Source organism: Xenopus tropicalis, chromosome 7 (assembly GCF_000004195.4).
Source record: "Xenopus tropicalis strain Nigerian chromosome 7, UCB_Xtro_10.0, whole genome shotgun sequence".
Taxonomy (NCBI): domain Eukaryota; kingdom Metazoa; phylum Chordata; class Amphibia; order Anura; family Pipidae; genus Xenopus; species Xenopus tropicalis.
In genome coordinates this window covers 19,053,761-19,074,274 of record NC_030683.2, presented here as the reverse complement: position 1 = coordinate 19,074,274, position 20,514 = coordinate 19,053,761, and the positions used below count along the sequence as shown (strand labels likewise).

Below are 20,514 nucleotides of genomic sequence, written 5' to 3'. Positions count from 1 at the left end.
ATAGCTCCTGAAACTGGAGAGCTGCCGAACAAAAAGCTAAATAGTTGAAAAACCGCAAATAATAAAAAAAAATGAAGATCAATTTTAAATTGTCTCGAAATAGCACTCTCTACATCATCCTAAAGGTTAATTTAAAGGTACACAACCCCATTAAATCTATAGCAAAGTATTTTTGTGTTAAAACAATATATAAGCTGCTTTGCTGATCAAGTTACTGATAGCATAGACAAATCCCGGTCCAGATGGGACAATTGTTACTTATGAGGCGGAAGTAAAATATATAGGAGATAAAGTATCCCTGACGGGAAGGACAGTGTAAGTCACAGATCAGATCTGTGTTTGTAAGCAATAATGTACCCCCCTAATGATCACAGTCAGGATATTACATATCTCAGGGGAGGTCTGGGGTTATAATACTCTTTACCTATGGGAGTTTTACCATGCTTTTTTGCCATGCAGTTCATTTGTATGCTTCAAACCATACAGCAACACATAATACTAAATTGCATTAGTCTATGCTGAGCATTTGTACCAGCAGGAAATCAGAAATTGATCAAGAAATGCTAGTGGGTACAGCGCCTTAAATATTAAGCATCTCCTAACTAAATATATTTATATAAATAAAGGATATATTGTGTATCAGCTTGTACCTCAATCGGTGCTCTGACTATTGGGCCCTAAGCAGCTGCTGTGTTTGCTGCCCATTCGGCAACACCTCTGTACCAGATACTTTAGTATATAATTACACTCCAAATAAAAATGAAGAAACCAGTCTTCCTAGTGTCTAAATTTGATGATATGCAGCACTTGCCCAGATGCTTTGAGGTGTCAGTTTCTGACCAAACTGTGTAATCTTAACATTAAAGGGGGCCACACACGTGGCGATCTGACGATGTTTCGTGTGATCATTGGTTGCAGGAAACATCGTCAAATCCGCCACACACCGTTCAGGGCTGAAACAGCAGATAAGGAGGTAGAAACAATAGGATTTCTACCTCCTTCTGCCGATTCAGCCCTGACGTCAGATTTTGGTCAGGCGCCTTTTATGGCGCCCGATCAAAATTTTTCTAACCTGGCCGATCGGCAAGTCGACCGATTTTAGCAGGTTCCTGCGATATCGGTCGACTCGCCGACATGCCATACACGCACCGAATTATCGGTGCGTGTATGACCAGCTTTACTCTTTTGGTTCCTTATTGGAACTTTTTGTGTATAGGAATCTTGTATGGGCTGCCATATTTGTCTTTATAACAGCAACCATTTTAATATGAGTTTGTGAATCATTGGGCTTTATTGGTATAGTCATCATTAATATGGGTTTTTGCACTGGTCAACAACCACAATGACCAGTGTGAAAACATGGTGGCTTGCTAGAGTTTTTCCATTTTGCACCCTGCCTTTTGACACAGGTCCTGTTCCTCCCTGATCAATACAGGGTTAGCCCATTTGGCAGTGCAACAGTCCCCTAACTTGCCCATCAATAAAACGTTCAACCTTTAGGCAATTATGTCTGGGGTCATGATAAATGACCCTTTATTGTCTGACTAAATTTTGTACATTTTGGAACACAGCAGGGATCATTTACCAGGACCCTGAATGACCAACAAGTTATGGGATGGGTAGGAAGCGGGATGGGGGTGATGCCAAATGCTTCCCTCGTTTGACACTCATGAACACAGCCCTGCCCCACCAATGGTGAATGATCCCTAGCATAGCTCAGACCCTGCCCTCATTTTTATTAGCAAGTTGCATTATAATTATTAGAAGGTATTCATTGTTCAGTCTAATGTCCCTGTAGCAGATGTTGAACAGATGCTGCTTGCTGGTTTTAATTCTCTGTTTTTCTATTTCAGTGACACATTTAGGGTGAAGAAATCGCCAAAGCGCTCCCCAGTCAGTGAAAATGGAACAGAGGTGTGTAATGACCTGGCAATACCCATACCTAGCAATTCCTGCAGTGAACTGAATAAGCCGCTTGTTTGACTCTTGTTGTCTGGTGTTTAACCCTTTTCCAATGGATTTGCTTAAGCGTGCAGACTCTAGCAGCTGTTTGTACTCAGATAAACCAGATACGTAATCCTCCCTTCCCGCTCCAGGGCAGTCTGACATCTACAGGACATATGAGGGGGCCATGCTGCCCTCCCTGCCCTATTAACTGGACAGAGAGACAGATATCATCCGCTTCTGGAATCACATCCAAATGTCAACTCCATAAAATAAGCATTTCACTTTTATCATATTATTTCTAACAACTTTTGCTATTATTTTTCATTTTTATGAATTATTTGCCTTCCTCTTCTGCCTCTTTCCATTTTTCAAATGCAGCCAAAACTACTACTCTGTGAGGCTACAGTCTTATTGTTAATTTTTATTACTTATCTTTCTATTCAGGCCCTCTCCTATTCATCTTCCCATCTCTTGTTCAAACCACTGCCTGGTTGCTAGGGTAAATAAGACCCTAGCAAATCATAAAAAATTAAAAATGAAGGCTAATTGTAAATTGTCTCAGAATATCAGTCTGCATCATACTAAAAGTTAAAAAGGAAAACTATCCCCTTTATGAATGGCAATATGGCTATGAAGATTTTCATTCATCCAGGTCATGGTATATCTAGTATAAATAAATCTAAAGCAACTGGACTTGTTAAGTAATCATTGATAATGTTTCACTACTCATCCGAGCAGCTTCTTCAGTTCAACTGTGATGATTACTTAACAAGTCCAGTTGCTTTAGATTAATTTATACTAGATATCCCCCAAATATATATATAGAGCAGCCGCACTCCAATCTGGACTTGCTAATCAATTGTGGGTGCAGGGTCAAAATGACATATAGAAATCTTCATATATATATATATATATATATATAGAGAAAGAGAGAGAGAGAGAGACCTTTCACTAAATCACTAATAGCAATTCGTCTTTTATTGCTTTCAAATAGTACATCAGTACATCAAGTTTTAATTTTTTTTTTTACACGTTTTTACTATTTTTTTTAAATGCTGCTTTTAAAATGAATTAGTTGTTGTTTCCCTGGCTCTCATATCCCTGCTTACCAGTTAGACTGTAGGAACCTGAGTTGCCTTGGGTTGCAGGCCCCATTTAAACCTATAATCTTAAAAACAAGGTCAGGATAAGGCTGAGCCAGACCTAATAACCTATATAGTACCGGATGTGGCATGGAATCCTGAAAACCTTTTTCCACACATTTTACTTTTGAAACGCGCAGACACAATTTGCAAAGATCACAGAAATGGGAAGCCTTTTTACCTTTGATTGAATACCTGCTTTTGTAGCTTTCCCCTTAAATGCCTATAGCACACAGGGTGCATTCTCTGCCGGTGGTGAAGCACTGAATACGTCGGTGCAGCATCCGTGCTTCTACGTTGCCTGTAAAATGCTGGCTGAAAATATGCCCTTTGTGCTGTAGGTACATATAGTGTTCAGGGTAGTGCTTCATAAATAAATGCCAGTAATAATAAACATCTCATCAACCCAGTGCACTCAAGAAAGCTTGCCTTTCTATTCACTGTTGACATTTGCATGGATTAAAGAAACTAGTTGTCAAGCCAGTTTGTATACCCCAGGGGCAAAGTCTGATTCTATTGTATTAAAATGTTATAATCTCTGTTTCCTAGAGTTCTTATGGGATCCTCTCTCCATTAAGCCTGGGAACCTAGTATGGGTTTATATATAGTATTACTAACAACCGCACTTTAGACAAGGGTTGTTTTATGGAGCTTTGTCCTCATAGAAGTCACCCAAATGCTAAATGCCAATATTTTAGACCTTGTGTTTATCAATGTATGTATGTCCCATGCAGAGAACATGAGTTGCTTCAATCAGGATTTATATATTTGGATTTTAGGAGCTCACCCTGCTTCCCAAATCGGAAATACCCCCAGTGATAGCCTCTGAGGATCACGCTACTGATGAAGAGAAACTGGCCTCCTCTGTGGGTCAGAAATGGTCCTGTATGGCAGTGGATTTGGAGCCGGAGAAGAAAGATTACCCAGAACCCTCGGATCTCTCCAACTTCGTTAATGAGAATCAGTTCCACACCTCAACAACAGATGGTAAGGAGAACTTATGTAGGAGGCTTCAGGGATGGGTCGGTGGCACTGTGGTGGGTTGTCGTACAGAAAGTTCTTTTAGATTAGGTCATGCAGGCAACTTGGTTCCCTGTGTGGTCCAATTTAATATTGCTGGTTAGGGGGCAGGCTGGCAAAATGAGTTTACATAATGTTGAGGTCTCAAAGTCATAAACATCACTGGTAATTATGATGGTGCTTGCACTACACATGGGGTGTCATGGTCTCCCAAGTTACTTATGGTACCGACAACATTCTTGGGTGAGTGTCTCTTGTGGGACTTACCCATCTTGATGTGGCATAGGTGCAGCCACAAACAAAACTACATGCATATATTGTACCAGATCCAAATGTTCAAAAAAACTCTGTAGCTGGAGAGGGGGAGGTAAGGAATGTCAAGGGCATTGTATTGGTTGCTATGGGTTTGCTATAGCAAACGTTGCCCCTGTTACTACATTCTTCTCTGTATTATTTACAGTGCAAAGGTTATAGCAGAATGCAAAGCTTAGTATACAGGTAAATTAAAGAGGAAGTATTCCCAGATACGCTGCAGGTATGGGGCAAGAGACAACACAATATGAAAAGGCACAGTGAGGAGAGGGAAACTATAAAGATGGAGAAGACTTTTGAACTGTTAATGCTTTAGAGAATTATAAAGAAATCCAGTTGAACCACTAGACACCTGGTATCTAATGAGCTGCTCTTAATTTGCTTTGTAACTACAGATTCCAGCATCTTGTACTGGCTACAGTAATGCTGGCTACAGGAATGCTGAGAGTTGTGGTTCAGCCACAGCTGGGGGTTGTCATCCCTCACATTAACTGAAACATGAATGATCTGGGAGGTGCTTTTGTTACTGGGACCAATGACAATTTTTTTTGTTTTAATATGTGTTAGCATTTGGTTGAAAAGTTGCCACCTTTTCCAGTATTCCATATGAACAGTAAATTTAGAATCATGCTGCAGACTGCACTGGTTTTAGTGCCATGACACACCAGAATTTACTGCTATATATCTATTATAATGTGGATTTCATGTATCTGATAGATGGGGAAGGCAAGAGAGAGAGAGTATAATATTACAGACAACATCTATCTGTACCCTAAAACCATGTATTTGGTAAATGCCTTGCCTTGGTATAGTATAAAAAAAATATTACCTTGCTTACTTTATCTTTATTACATTTGTTACTGTTTCTCATTTATTTGCAGAAACTGAATTTGGAAACTCCTATAACATTGAATACATGGAGAAGACTGGAACTTGCTCCCCGGTAAGTCTAGCTTATAGCCTTCAGATGGCAGGCATAAGTGCAAATAAACCATGGGAAAGCAGTAAAGAGGAGTGAGTCTGTCCCCTTCTGTAATCTTGCACAGAAGTTATTGTATAGATAATAGGAGCATAGTGGTCTGGGTAGATTTTTGGTCATTTTGACCCAAGAAAAGTCATAAAAGTGCATAATTAGATTGTATGCTCTGTTCTATTAATTTAGCTGTGCTTTAGAACACTATAAATCGGAAGTGTTTTTTAAATGAACACACTTAGCCAAAAATACCCACCCTTCTGAGGCTGAGGATAATGTCCTAAAGACCAGAAAACCTATGATTTGCATTTTCATCCCTCCAGGTAGGGGCCCTTTGGTCAGACCTTTATATCAGAGGTATCCAAACTGTGGCCTTCCAGCTAATGGTAAATCATAACTGCCAGCAACCCACCAACAGCTGAAGGACCGCAGTCTAAAGGTGGCCACACACGTGGCGATTTCCGATCTTTTGTGTGACCATCAGAAACAATAGGATTTCTACCTTCTTCTGCCGATTCAGCCCTGAAGGCAGATTTTGATTGGGCGCCTTCTATGGCGCCCGATCAAAATCTTTTGACCTGGCCGATCGGCGAGTCGACCGATATCAGCAGCCTCCTGCGATATCGGTCGCCTCGCCGACTTGCCATACACACACCGAATATCGTACGAAACGGGGTTTCGTACAATATTATGAGTGCGTGTATAGCCAGCTTAACTATTAGTTTGCCTTCTCTAGTATCACTTCTCTTTCATTCAAAAGGAACTTGCATTATTAGTAGGTTTGCACATTTACATGTGTGTCATGCAAATAAATACATTTGTATAAAAGTAATTGCTTCTGAGAGCAAAAAGAGTAACACTCCACTTGTACCTTCTGCCCCAGCTTCAGGACATTCCCCAAACTCAGTCCCTGTACCTGATGTTCGAGGGGTCCCAGGAAAGTCCAGGGAAAACTCCTTCCAAGTTCTCAGAGACAAGCACTCCAGGAACAGGGTATGTGGGGGCCAGGGTGCTGCACGTGGTTGTGTTATAATTATACCGTGACCTAACTTTTGCTAAATCTAACCCTCCTGTGTGGTATTAGTGTGTATGAATGGGGTCACTCACATCATTTTCTGTTGCTAGTGTATACCAGTGAATATTGTGAGCAGACTTTGCTTTCCCCTGTGAGTTGCAGCTATACCATTTACTCTCTGCCTGTTACCAACATACAGATCCACTTTTGATGGACTGGAGCCCCCTCTCTGCACAAGGTCTCCCCCCATCATGCAGGACTCTATTCGGCAGCCCCTGGAGAGGCCCCGGCAGAGAGATGAGGAAACTGGGGGACTCGGATGTGGAAAGATGGAACTGGTGAGGATCATGTGTTTACATGTGAGAGTTACTTGGTGCATGACTGCAGGGGTTAATGCTCATTTTATTCCCATGAGCTTACTTCTATGGAGACACTTGGAACCTTCTTGGTACTTCTTTGTGCTTCATCCATAATATGAGGACATAGATTATTGCAAGGCTGTACAACTCAAGTGGATTCAGGCTTTAAAGGGGATGTAAACCCAAAAATATGCCCATTTCTGTTTCAGTCATATGTGGGTATAATCCCTCTATCTCCTTTGTGCTTACAGGGCTCTCCTGAAGATGCGTACGTGGCTGCTGAGACCTTGTTGTCTCGAATTTCCCAGCAAGCAGCCCTCTGTGACCAGCTGAGTTACCTGGAACCTGATCTAGCTGAAAAGAACCCCCAGGCATTTGCACAGAAATTACAGGTTTGTCTGATTGCCTTGGGAACGACTCGGCTTCACCTTTGTATCCGTCGCTCAGTCTGCACTTGCTGTGTCTGTATATTGTTCCATTGGTTCCCTAAATGCTTGTCTTTATGTTTGTGCTTCCTAAGGCCGATTTCCAAAGGCAAGTGCAAAGCACTAAATGTGGTGCAAAACTGAGCTCACATTGACACTCCTTTGCAATGCCAATACACCCCTTGACTCAAGGGGCACACATGGGAGAACCATGATTTTGTGCACGTCACTTGCAATTTCCAGGGGGGGCCTTTGTGGGGGGGGGGGGGGGGTGCTGAAAACTTCTTTTGTAGGCGGCCCATGCCCTGAAGTTTAGCCGCTGGTTACATTTTTAAAAAAAATATATTTAGTAAATGGAGAAGAGTCCCAAACATTTCAAGACTTTCTCACTAACCTAATTTTCTACGTCAAGTTACTGATATTAACATAGGGAGTGGTGTTATTTCAAATACATTAGTAGTGAAACAACTGCTGATAGAAAAATAAGGCATTAGGAGCAATTTTATATGATTTAATTTCAAGGGTTTACATTTTTTTTAGTGGCACCAAATGCACGGGTAAAGACCTGTGCTGCAGTGCATGCCAAAACGGACACTACTTTCTGACCATGATGCATTTTGTGAAGGATGTTAATTCAACTTAGCATCACCATTTATTTATATAGCACCAGCTAGTTACACAGCGCATTAATTAATATTTTAATGAACAAGGGGTTACAGAGTACAAATAAAATCAGAGTGCCCTACTCTCAAGAGCTGCCCTGCAATTACACTGGAATTCTATGAAAAAAACCCTTCATTATGGTTAGAAAACATGAATATGTGTGCCTGAATTCTGCCCCTTGTACTGCCTTCAGAAATGAGCCTTCCTGTCTTTATTCCTGTTCCCTCCTTGCTTCCCACCGGTGCTTTCCTGTCTGTCGCCCAGATAATTTGGGGGTTAATGTGTTGAACACGTCTTCTCTCTGGCTTATCCTCTTCTGGCACAGGAGGAATTAGAGTTTGCAGCCATGCGAATTGAGGCTCTGACGTTAGCCAAACACATATCCCAGGCCTCTTTGAGCTCTCAGCATCCTGAGGTATCTGAGACGCGTGTGCAGTGATCCAATACCTGCATCCGTCTGCGGCGTTTGCCTTTAGTTTAGCCACGGATGTGCCCCGTGCCACTCTGATGCCTTGATAACTTAGTGCCAAGTGATACTAAGCCCCTATCCTGCTGGGTGCTGGAGTGCTGTGCTCTAACAATACTGCACTGGAGTCAGAGTTAGGGGCCAAATGTGCATTCTATTATCTCTAATATGCACGTCTTGTGTGGTTGAAAGCTTTTATTGCCATGCATCTGTTTTGTGTTCTGTTCATGTAAAGGAACATTCCATCCATCCCTTAGTATTAAACATATCCCTACCATTCAGCTGTAGTTCAGCCATGTATAGAACTAGATGGGCACTAGATACGAACTATAAAAATGAATAGAGTGTTGTGATGTTGCCCTCTGGTGAAATATGTTTAAAGCTGTTCTTACAGTTTATTTAGATGCAGCAGGGCTTTACATATGAGCTGGTTTATGCTATATATTTTTATAGAGACCTACATTGTTTGGGGGTATAGTTTTCTTTTAATTGCCTATAACTGTTCCCCATGGAAAGGCATATCTCCAATATAAGAGCACCACATAATACCCATTTGCTGGTGGCTGTTATACCTTTTCTAGGGGTACAGTAAACAAGATATGCAACAAATGCAGCAGCATTTTTTAACTGTGATTCTGAACACCATCGTTCTCTATTAGAGCAAAGCGACAGTTTAAATACTGTATATTCTATTTGCCTGTAGGCGAGCATCCCATTTAATGTATTACTTATTGCTGCCCCTTGAATGGAGCATGAAAGAGGGGCAGGTAGCTAGTGCTGCAACATGTGGGTGAGGGTGGGTCTGGTTCATTATGATATAAACTAAGCCCCCATCGTGCCGCTTCATGTGCACAAAGCAAGCCTCCATAGTGACCAACACAGATATAACTCTGAGGCTCTAGATGCTGTGAAACTACATTTCCCAGCATGCCTCATGCCATGTATTCTGGTGTGTGCCGGGATCTAAGGAGCTGGTTCAACACACAGCAGAATATACTGTCTGTTATCACTTCCACCTTTACCAAACCATAGTAAAGGTCATCATCAATATTAATAGAACTCACCCAGCAGGTTACCAATATATAGGTACATGTTTCTATTAGTGTGATGGAAAATAGATGGAGGCTTACTATCCTGCTTCCACTACCAAGGCAAAAAGAAAATAAACCACAAATTTCCATACAAAAGTGGCACCCTGTGGCCTTTCTAGAGTAATTCAAATAATTGCTTGATATGCCTGGACCTATTAAAGGTGTAATTGAGGTAACTTTGTATGATGTAGAGAATAATATTCTGAGACATTTTTCATTATTTGTAGTTTTTTAGTTATTCCATTTTTCATTTAGCAGCTCTCCAGTTTGGATTTTCAGCAGCTATTTGGTTGCTAGGGTCCAAGGAGGGAATGAATAGTAAAGAAATTACTGTAGCCTCACAGAGCATTAGATTTTTGACTCCTGTTTAAAAACAGCAAAGCGTTGGAAGAAGAGGGCAAATAATTGATAACTATAAAGACCAGTTGAAAAGTTGCTGAGAATTGACCATTCTATAACTTACTAAAAGTGAACCACCCCTTTAATGCTGGCATAATGTAGATGGGACAGTCTTATGGCACAACATAGTTTTTCTTGCTATATATGCCAATGGGAATCATGTGAATACAGTTGCACAGAGGCAAGTTTTCTCCAAAAAAATCACATGAAAATCACCCACTCAATGCTAGCAGTAGCACTTTGCACACACACACATATACACATACACACACAGAATAGGGTTGTAGCTGATTAGCAGCCGGGTTTTTCCGGACTGGTCTCACTTGGTTAGAAGAGGTCAGTATGACCTTTAGGCAGCAGAGCGCCACTTGCCATGGAGTTTAAGCATGTGATCCTGCCATAGAGCAGCCTATTTAAATGGGAAGGCCTCCCAGCATGGCATGGGTGTGTGTGTGTGCCTCTAACTGAGCCTGCCTTTGCCTCCCTCTGCCTGCCTGACTTCTGCACTTCTCCTCCTTACACTGTAGCTCCTGCTTTGGGCACCTTCAGAGCTGGTTTGTCGGGATAGTTGTAACAGTGTTTCACTGTCATCTCGCTTGCAGTGCGAGGCCATCGACCCTACGGATGTTGGGCTTTCCCACAACTCTCTCTACTCCCGCACTGTGGCCATGGAGACTGGAAGCAGTGCCCTCTTGCATCCTTTCCAGCAGTCCGACGTCGACGCTGCTCTCCAGATTGCCAGGGAAGAGGTAACTTACTGCCTTACTATTCCTTCCACCTGGAATCAGGCATTTTGCTCTCAACCGTGCACTACTCTCTGTGTAAGGTTCTACCTCCTGCAAAGCACAACAACACTGCTCCATCTTCTAACTGTACTTGTATAAATGTCATCAGGCCCAATGGTACCACAGGGTGTCACTGTTACACCGTACGTCTGGAAACTCTGCTTGCAAATACACATTATGACCATTAGGTGGCAGATTTATAAAAATGTGAGTTTAGAGCTTAAAGGAACAGTAATACCAAAAAATGAAACAGCTTTAAAGTAATAAAAATATAATGCACTGTTGCCCTGCACTGGTAAAACTGGTGTGTTTGCTACAGTAACACTACTATAATTTATATAATAAGCTGCTGTGTAGCCATGGGGGCAGCCATTCAAGCTGGAAAAAAGGAGAAAAGGCACAGGTTACATAGCAGATAACAGATAAATTCTGTAGAATACAATAGTGTTTATCTGTTATCTGCTATGTGCCTGTGCCTTTTCTCCTTTGAATGGCTGCCCCCATGGCTACATAGCAGCTTATTTATATAAATTATAGTAGACTTTCTGAAGTAAACACACAACTTTTACCAGTGCAGGGCAGCAGCACATCATATTTTAGTTACTTTTATACACTTTCATTTTTTGGTTTTACTGTTCCTTTAATACATATAAACTCCCCTATGTTCTGTTCATTCCTTTGGGATTTTAAAAAGGGTATTTATCTATGGGTGAATGTTAGAACTCACAATTTGATAAAATTTATTCTAAAAATCTGATAGGATTAAATAGAAAATGAGCAACGTTTTATGTATTTTTCTTTATGCAGTTTATAAAGAAAAAGGGTGATTTTCCTAGGTAAGGAGGTTTCTTTATGAAAAGCAGCAGAGAGATCATAAAGGTTCTGCAAAAGGCATGCAACCTGATATATATATATATATGTGCTGTTTCCAAATAGGGAAGAAATTGCCCTCTGTTGTTATCATTTCCTTGGGTTTCATACACAGAAGCGTACAACAGCTTAACCTTGAAGTAAAGACTTTTGCTCGGTGGGTGCAGCTGTACAGCTTTCCATTCTACTGGGTGTGTGTGGGGTTAAAAGGAGGGTAAAATAGGCAGCTCAGCTTGTTTTACTATTAGCATTGCCGTATGGTACTTTGCAGGGTTAATAATAATCTGCAGCATATAATCCTAAATGTCTGGTATTCTGATTTCGGTTGACATTATTTGCAAGATACCTTTGATGGCCCCCCCTAGGGTAGGGCATTTCAGAGTGAAGATTTAGCATCTTTAGCAGTTGAACTTGTGGTGCTAATAAAGGGGGACTAAAATGTGGGTGAAAAAACTTAAAATTGCCCAGAAACTTGGCTGATCGCTTTCGCAATGTACATTTTTTTCTTGTTTTCAAAATGTTACACTGCTGATATAAGGAATCTGACATGCCCCCTGCTGTTCAGTTTCACTAGCTGGCCAGTCATCAGAAAATGTATTTGCTGAGCTGAGAAGAGTCTTCTGATGTTGCTGTGCTGAGAACTGAACAGCAGATGGCAGTATTGTTTCAAATTCATTATAATGCAGTGTAGGCATTGCAAAATCCCTTAGAAGAGCACTCAGCAATTTTACATTCATTTGTTTCAACCCACTTTAAATTACCTGGAGTTAGGCAGCTCTACTTCCTTCTAAGTAGCTGGGCTATAGGTAAAAATACTCCCACCCCCCCTCCCACTTGTCTCCTCACTCACCCTCCACGCAGGTGTGCACAGCAGGCACAAGAGTCATCAGGATTTAGTCAGGCCGAAACTAAGGGCAAGTAGGCAGAAGAAGTATATGCCCTTTGCCCCCCCCCCCCCACCACCATTGTGCCCTAGCTAAGTGCTCCTTCTGTCTACCCTTAGTTTCAGCCCTGCCTACCTACCCCCCCCAGAGGTATTTGACTCAGAGTCAGGTGGTGAGGGCTTAAGGCCGACTCGGCAGCTTATCTGCTCGTGTATGGGGCCCTCCAACAGGCCTCTCTGACTGATAAGTGGGCAAAAATTGGGCAGATGTCAATCGGAAAGGCTTGATTTTTCGTTGGATCGGGGACCGCATCCTTGCTCTGAATTTTCCTATCCCCTTCATTGCATTGTGATTGTTTAGGCCAAATGGTCACATTAGCACTAAAACGCGCACTCAAGGTGGGAATATCTGGGGAAGGATTTGTATGTTTGGCAACCTAGCCAAAAGAGCAAATCTTACTGTGTATGGCCACTTTTAGCATGAATGTCTGTTACTGAGAGATTTAGGGAAAATGCTAGCTGGCTGAGATTTAGGGTGAAACTCAGTGGTATAACTACCATAGAGCAGGTCTGCTGTATAGTACGCACCCTTCCCTGCCTTTGCTACCTCCTAAATATCGCTGCCCATCACAAACTAGCAGGGAGCAGGAAGTATGGGGGGGGGGGGCCTGGGGGATGCTGTGAAGGGATTGGAAGCACTGCCCCCACCTCGAGATTTTTTTGCAGTGGTGTAGCCCTTTCAAGGTATACTACTGGTATACATCAGTATCTCCCCTCCTCTAAAATGTCTCCTGTGTCTCCCTTTAGATTGTAGCCAAGGAGAGGGAAGTGGACGACTGGAAGAAGAAGTATGAGGGGAGCCACTGCGAGGTGGTGGAGATGAGGTAAGGCGACTGCATTCTATCATGGCCAGGGCAGGTTGGTTATTAGCCTTACTGGAAGCCTTACTGGAAGCCAGAGCAGTTCCGATAAATGGATTTGGCCATCAGCCGCAAGGTCAGAAAGCTTGATCTGACTGTGACTCCAGCCCACAATCCTCTTCTTTGCAAAGACTAATCCTGCCTTTTGTGCCTAATGCGCCTTGCAAATCCCACTCATTAGCTCTCCATATGGCAGTGCTACGACTGTACTTCCACTAGCCCAGGGGTGTAGTGCTGTGTTTTGTGCGCAGAGAGCTGGGCCAGTGCAGTAAGGCAAACCTAAACCACTTTCTTGTAAAGCACAAAAATCATTGGGAGTGCTGTGCTTTGCAATCACTTTACATTTTCAGGTTCACGGCACCCCTTTGCAGTCAGACATTTGATTGAGCCCCCCTAACTAGGACCTTGTTTACCCTAGCAGCCAGGCAGTGGTTTGAATGAAAGAATGGAATATGAATAGGAGAGGCATTAAATAGAACATTTCACATGGGGCTAGCCATATTTATTTATTTCCCAGGGTGCCACAGTCATGTGACCTGTGCTCTGATAAACTTCAGTCACACTTTACTGCTGTGCTGCAAGCTGGAGTGATATCCCCCCCCCCTCCCATCAGCAGAACAATGGGAAGGGAGCAAGATAGCAGCTCCCAGTAGGTATCAGAATAGCACTCAATAGTAAGAAATCCAAGTCCGGCTTGGGACTCCTCCGGTTACATGGGAGTAAGAGAAACAATAGGTTACCTGAAAGCAGTTCTAAGGAGATGGTAGTATCAAAATTAAAAAAGGCTAATGTCCCATGGGACATACCACTCTAAATGACCCCTTCCACTGGTTTGGTCTCTCCTAGGGCACCTGCCCCACATGTTTGGAATCACTGCCCTAAAATAGCAGAGTGATCAGTGGAGCTATCAGTAAATACATTGCTGTGGGTTAGTAAGGGAGACTCCATAGTATCTTTTAATAAGGGTAATTAAAAGAGGGTGTAGCAGGACACTCATATAATAGCAGGCACATGGTTTGTTCCATGTCTAGTAAGTACTAGTAACCAATCAGATGTTTGCCATTATTATTCAGGCTCCAATAGGCCAGTGAAAGCTAAATACTGATTGTTTGCTATGGGTTAGTAGACATGGTATATCTTCACCCTCATTATTACATTATCTTTGCAAAAACTGTGCCCATAAATTGTCTGTTGGGACTGTCCTCGTTATTTAGCCTGAAGGGACTGTCCCCATTACAGAGTGCAATGAACTATCCCCTCGACATATCCTATAAAATACATTAGAATAATATAATATTCTTCCTTTCTTTTCTTTTTGTGCAGGAAGATTGTTGCAGAGTATGAGAAAACGATAGCGCAAATGATCGGTAAGAACCCTTTCCCCGCTAATGCCACAAAACTAAAATATAAATGTTAAACAGAAGAGAGGAAAGCTTTTCCTTTGTATATTATTAACATTATTTAAAAGCTATGCTTAGTCATATATAATGTGTGTCTAAGATCTATTGATGACATTTACTATTCAATGTGCTTGGTAACCTGGGTTCCATATTAAGGTGCAGTGTTTTGCTTAGTCAGAACCAAGGTACAGATATTAGGTTTAACCTCTGTTAAGGGCAGTCGGCTCAGTCAAAATACATGAATCACCAGTGGCCTCGCCTGTACGCAAGCAGGGATGGAGTTAAATCCTGGGCTTTTAAGGCTTTTGGGGTCTCAAGTTAGACATCTAAGCAGTCTGTTGTGCAACTAAGCTCCGCTGTTATATTGATCCTATCAGATAACGGCAAGCTGTATGTTTCAGCTTACGTCTGAGGGCCAGGATCCTTCACATTCGTTAGTTTTGTTTGTTATTGAATGGATTGCAATGTACCTTTTGTATAAGAGCTGTAAAATCAATATGGTTAACAATTCGGATAATTGCAGTAATTGGCACCTCATACACAGACACCGCCGCCACTAACTGAATCTGGCACGTCATGCACTGAGAACTCCCCTGCTAGCTGGCTCTATAGATACTGGCACTCTTGTGACTGTATCTGGCACCCTGCACACATACGCTTTCTCAACTGGCTGAATCTGGCACCTCTTATACTGACACCACTCCTCCAGCGCCAGTGTCACTCACCTCATACACAATGGCAATCCTTCCACTGGATCTGGCCTGAAATCGCCCTCTGTTGACTGTATTTGGGTCTTTTTACACTTCTTACACTAACTGCCCATATTGGGAACAACTTTCCAGTTCCAATTTTACATTGACTTACCTAATTCAATTAATTGCTTTTCCCTCCCTCACTGCTTTGGCTCCAGCCTTCCCAAATATATCAATCCTGCTTTGCTTTTTCTCATTTTGTTTTGGTTTACCTTCTGCTTTTTGCTTTCTTTTGCTTGCAATACACCAGGCAGCCCAGGTAAGACCACCCTCCTTGTGCTGATTATAACAGAACCTCTGTATTTGTGTATTGTATATAGGCAGTCTAGTCCCACAGACCTTTGGGAAGGGACTGTGGCTGTGGGATAGCAGGTATAGTAGGGAGAGATGGTGCCTATAGTAGCAGTGGGGGGATAATAGCCTCTGGGAAGGGACTGTGGGCTGTGGGATAGCAGGTATAGTAGGGAGAGATGGTGCCTATAGTAGCAGTGGGGGGATAATAGCCTCTGGGAAGGGACTGGGGCTGTGTGATAGCAGGTATAGTAGGGAGAGATGGTGCCTATAGTAGCAGTGGGGGGATAATAGCCTCTGGGAAGGGACTGGGACTGTGGGATAGCAGGTATAGTAGGGAGAGATGGTGCCTATAGTAGCAGTGGGGGGATAATAGCCTCTGGGAAGGGACTGTGGCTGTGGGATAGCAGGTATAGTAGGGAGAGATGGTGCCTATAGTAGCAGTGGGGGGATAATAGCCTCTGGGAAGGGACTGGGGCTGTGGGATAGCAGGTATAGTAGGGAGAGATGGTGCCTATAGTAGCAGTGGGATAATAGCCTCTGGGAAGGGACTGGGGCTGTGGGATAGCAGATATAGTAGGGAGAGATGGTGCCTATAGTAGCAGTGGGGGGATAATAGCCTCTGGGAAGGGACTGTGGCTGTGGGATAGCAGGTATAGTAGGGAGAGATGGTGCCTATAGTAGCAGTGGGGGGATAATAGCCTCTGGGAAGGGACTGGGGCTGTGTGATAGCAGGTATAGTAGGGAGAGATGGTGCCTATAGTAGCAGTGGGGGGATAATAGCCTCTGGGAAGGGACTGTGGCTGTGGGATAGCAGGTATAGTAGGGAGAGATGGTGCCTATAGTAGCAGTGGGGGGGTAATAGCCTCTGGGAAGGGACTGGGGCTGTGGGATAGCAGGTATAGTAGGGAGAGATGGTGCCTATAGTAGCAGTGGGGGGATAATAGCCTCTGGGAAGGGACTGTGGCTGTGGGATAGCAGGTATAGTAGGGAGAGATGGTGCCTATAGTAGCAGTGGGGGGATAATAGCCTCTGGGAAGGGACTGTGGTTGTGGGATAGCAGGTATAGTAGGGAGAGATGGTGCCTATAGTAGCAGTGGGGGGATAATAGCCTCTGGGAAAGGAATGTGGCTGTGGGATAGCAGGTATAGTAGGGAGAGATGGTGCCTATAGTAGCAGTGGGGGGATAATAAGCTCTGGGAAGGGGCTGGGGCTGTGGGATAGCAGGTATAGTAGGGAGAGATGGTGCCTATAGTAGCAGTGGGGGGATAATAGCCTCTGGGAAGGGACTGGGGCTGTGGGATAGCAGGTATAGTAGGGAGAGATGGTGCCTATAGTAGCAGTGGGATAATAGCCTCTGGGAAGGGACTGTGGCTGTGGGATAGCAGGTATAGTAGGGAGAGATGGTGCCTATAGTAGCAGTGGGGGGGATAATAACCTCTGGGAAGGGACTGGGGCTGTGGGATAGCAGGTATAGTAGGGAGAGATGGTGCCTATAGTAGCAGTGGGATAATAGCCTCTGGGAAGGGACTGGGGCTGTGGGATAGCAGGTATAGTAGGGAGAGATGGTGCCTATAGTAGCAGTGGGATAATAACCTCTGGGAAGGGACTGGGGCTGTGGGATAGCAGGTATAGTAGGGAGAGATGGTGCCTATAGTAGCAGTGGGGGGGATAATAACCTCTGGGAAGGGACTGGGGCTGTGGGATAGCAGGTATAGTAGGGAGAGATGGTGCCTATAGTAGCAGTGGGATAATAGCCTCTGGGAAGGGACTGGGGCTGTGGGATAGCAGGTATAGTAGGGAGAGATGGTGCCTATAGTAGCAGTGGGGGGATAATAGCCTCTGGGAAGGGACTGGGGCTGTGGGATAGCAGGTATAGTAGGGAGAGATGGTGCCTATAGTAACAGTGGGGGGATAATAGCCTCTGGGAAGGGACTGGGGCTGTGGGATAGCAGGTATAGTAGGGAGAGATGGTGCCTATAGTAGCAGTGGGGGGATAATAGCCTCTGGGAAGGGACTGGGGCTGTGGGATAGCAGGTATAGTAGGGAGAGATGGTGCCTATAGTAGCAGTGGGGGGGATAATAGCCTCTGGGAAGGGACTGGGGCTGTGGGTTAGCAGGTATAGTAGGGAGAGATGGTGCCTATAGTAGCAGTGGGGGGATAATAGCCTCTGGGAAGGGACTGTGGCTGTGGGATAGCAGGTATAGTAGGGAGAGATGATGCCTATAGTAGCAGTGGGGGGATAATAGCCTCTGGGAAGGGACTGGGGCTGTGGGATAGCAGGTATAGTAGGGAGAGATGGTGCCTATAGTAGCAGTGGGGGGATAATAGCCTCTGGGAAGGGACTGGGGCTGTGGGATAGCAGGTATAGTAGGGAGAGATGGTGCCTATAGTAGCAGTGGGGGATAATAGCCTCTGGGAAGGGACTGGGGCTGTGGGATAGCAGGTATAGTAGGGAGAGATGGTGCCTATAGTTTTTGAGACTTATGTGAAATATATTCACATTCTTTAGAATTCTTAACCTGTAGGACCTATAGGAAGTGGTATCATCCCTGTTCCTTTTTACAGATAACCACAGACTAATGCTGGCCTTTAGTTGCCCTTTGAGAGCAGGCCTGGATTATTAGTAAATGAGTGGCAGATGAGTCTCGTAACTAAGTTTTTGTGTGTGTTTTTATTGGACAGAGGATGAGCAGAGGGAGAAGTCGGTGTCACATCACACAGTGCAGCAGTTAATCTTGGAGAAAGAACAGGCTCTGTCGGACCTAAACTCAGTGGAAAAATCACTGGCAGATCTCTTCCGCAGATATGAGAAGATGAAGGAGGTTCTAGAAGGATTCAGAAAGGTAAGTGGCACCAGAGCGATCTGTCATTAATGCTCCAAGGCCAAATAATACACACAGGGATAGCTAAATCCAAGGCCTTGGAATGGATTACTGCATACATACTGACCACCCTCACTGTCTTTTTTCGTTAGAATGAGGAGGTGCTGAAGAAATGTGCGCAGGAATACTTGGCACGGGTAAAGAAAGAAGAGCAGAGGTACCACGCTCTTAAGATCCACGCGGAGGAGAAGCTGGACAGGTGAGGCGGTTGCTTGTGGCTGAGATCTGGCAAAAGATTGTTTCATATGCCAACCCTAGTCCCTAAAACCCTAAAATTGAATATGGCTTGACATGCCATCTTTTATATACTAAACTTACTGCCCCAGCCTAAAGGTTCGGTATCTCTATAGCAGTAATGATCCAGGCCTTCAAAGTTGTCACAGGAGCTCCCCATCTTGTATTTTGTTAGAAGTGTCAGTAGCACTGCACATGCTCAGTGGGCTCTGGGCAGCTAAGCTTAGGGATTGTCACAAATTAAAAGTAGAAAATGAGGTTGGCCTATTATAGAATCAGATGCTGCAGGGCTGCGTTTTCCGCAGGCCAAGAATCAGATATCTAACATGTTCTGTGAATCAGCAGAAAAGAAGTTGGGGGGCTACTGGGGGCATCTTTGGAGGCTCCACTCTTCCCTTCTAAAGGGATGTGGTTTTCTTGGGCTGGTACAGAACCCCAAAACATAACGTGTAGCATTTCTACCATACATCTTGGATAAGCTTCAGTTCCGCTGTAATTTAGTACTTTGTTTCTCCCGTAGGGCCAATGCAGAAATAGCCCAGGTGCGCAGTAAGTCCCAGCAGGAGCAAGTTGCCTACCAAGCCAGTCTGAGGAAGGAGCAGCTGCGAGTGGATGCTTTGGAAAGGACCTTGGAGCAAAAGGTGGGGACAACATATTTACATGCAATACTCTTCCTATTAGGCAACTGTATTGGTATGAAATGTCCAGTTTGTGTTCATGATTCTGTGGGCTTTCCCTGCAGTCACTGACTGTATCCTTTGCCTTTTCCTTGCAGAATAAAGAGATTGAAGAACTCACCAAGATTTGCGATGAACTCATTGCCAAGATGGGGAAGAGTTAGCCACCTGCTGACTGTCTGGGGATGCTTGGTTTTCAAGCTGAGTGCAATCGGGGGAAATACAAGTTGGGGGACTCTCGGTGTTTCTATGTACCTGTTCCCATCTAGAATGTAGAGTGGAGGGGCCTGCGGCTCAACGTGGCACAGGAAGCGTGTAACGCGTACTTCTTCCCTGCATGTCCTTCCTGTATCAGGGAGGCGGAATCCTTGGCCGTGTTTCTCTTGCTGTCTTGTCTTATTTTATATGGACTTTTTATTTTCCCTGACCTGCATCGAGTCAAAGGGCTTTGAGCTCACGATGTGTCCTGCTGAGTGAAGACCCCACCGTGTCTTAATCTGTCCCCTAAAGGGTGACATTAATAACATGCTAAGGCCTTGTTGTTAAAGCATTGGCGGCTTTATCTTTTTAAGGAAGACCATCAACTGTAGGCATGGATTGTGTGCTGTAAATAAATTATACTATTCAAACCCTTTTCTAGTTCTTCTTACTATTGTCTGTCAGCACCGCATCCACTTTCTCAGCTCAGAAATGTAAGGCCAGCACATTCATTAGAGCCAAATACAGGCAGTGCTCCATCCATGGGGGGTGGAGGCATGTAGGCACACTCCTCCCACACCCTAACTGTCATTTAGACAGGCAGAAGGCACAAGAAGCAGGGTTGGATTTACCTTTAGGCCCCCTAGACATTAGCCTAGTGCCCACCTAGTGTCAGGAGCCCGAAATGCTGCCTGCAGCTCCAGCTACTGGAGAGTGATGGGGAGGGAGGTAGGCGGACCGGCGGCAGACTGGCTACTTTTTAAGTATTTTCCGGCGTACAAGACGACTGGGCGTATAAGACGACC

The 20,514-nt window shown here is 44.0% G+C and overlaps 1 protein-coding gene across 8 annotated transcripts in view; it reads left to right on the top strand.

The window, feature by feature from the left end:
- Positions 1-20,143, top strand: part of tacc2 (transforming, acidic coiled-coil containing protein 2) — a 99,512-nt gene extending 79,369 nt beyond the window's left edge. Inside the window, exons 9-23 of one of the 8 annotated variants that reach the window (XM_031905207.1) lie at positions 1,854-1,914; positions 3,869-4,076; positions 5,303-5,364; positions 6,278-6,387; positions 6,609-6,747; positions 7,020-7,160; positions 8,182-8,271; positions 10,340-10,561; positions 13,158-13,234; positions 14,594-14,637; positions 15,673-15,681; positions 18,400-18,560; positions 18,692-18,798; positions 19,354-19,474; positions 19,609-20,143. In XM_031905207.1, coding sequence (XP_031761067.1) covers positions 1,854-1,914; positions 3,869-4,076; positions 5,303-5,364; positions 6,278-6,387; positions 6,609-6,747; positions 7,020-7,160; positions 8,182-8,271; positions 10,340-10,561; positions 13,158-13,234; positions 14,594-14,637; positions 15,673-15,681; positions 18,400-18,560; positions 18,692-18,798; positions 19,354-19,474; positions 19,609-19,674 — 1,618 coding nt within the window. In that variant the 3' untranslated portion in view covers positions 19,675-20,143. The remainder of the gene's footprint in view (positions 1-1,853; positions 1,915-3,868; positions 4,077-5,302; positions 5,365-6,277; positions 6,388-6,608; positions 6,748-7,019; positions 7,161-8,181; positions 8,272-10,339; positions 10,562-13,157; positions 13,235-14,593; positions 14,638-15,672; positions 15,682-18,399; positions 18,561-18,691; positions 18,799-19,353; positions 19,475-19,608) is intronic. The other 7 variants (XM_031905209.1, XM_031905212.1, XM_031905210.1 and 4 more) reach the window with 7 other exon arrangements.
- The last annotated feature ends 371 nt before the right edge of the window (positions 20,144-20,514 follow it).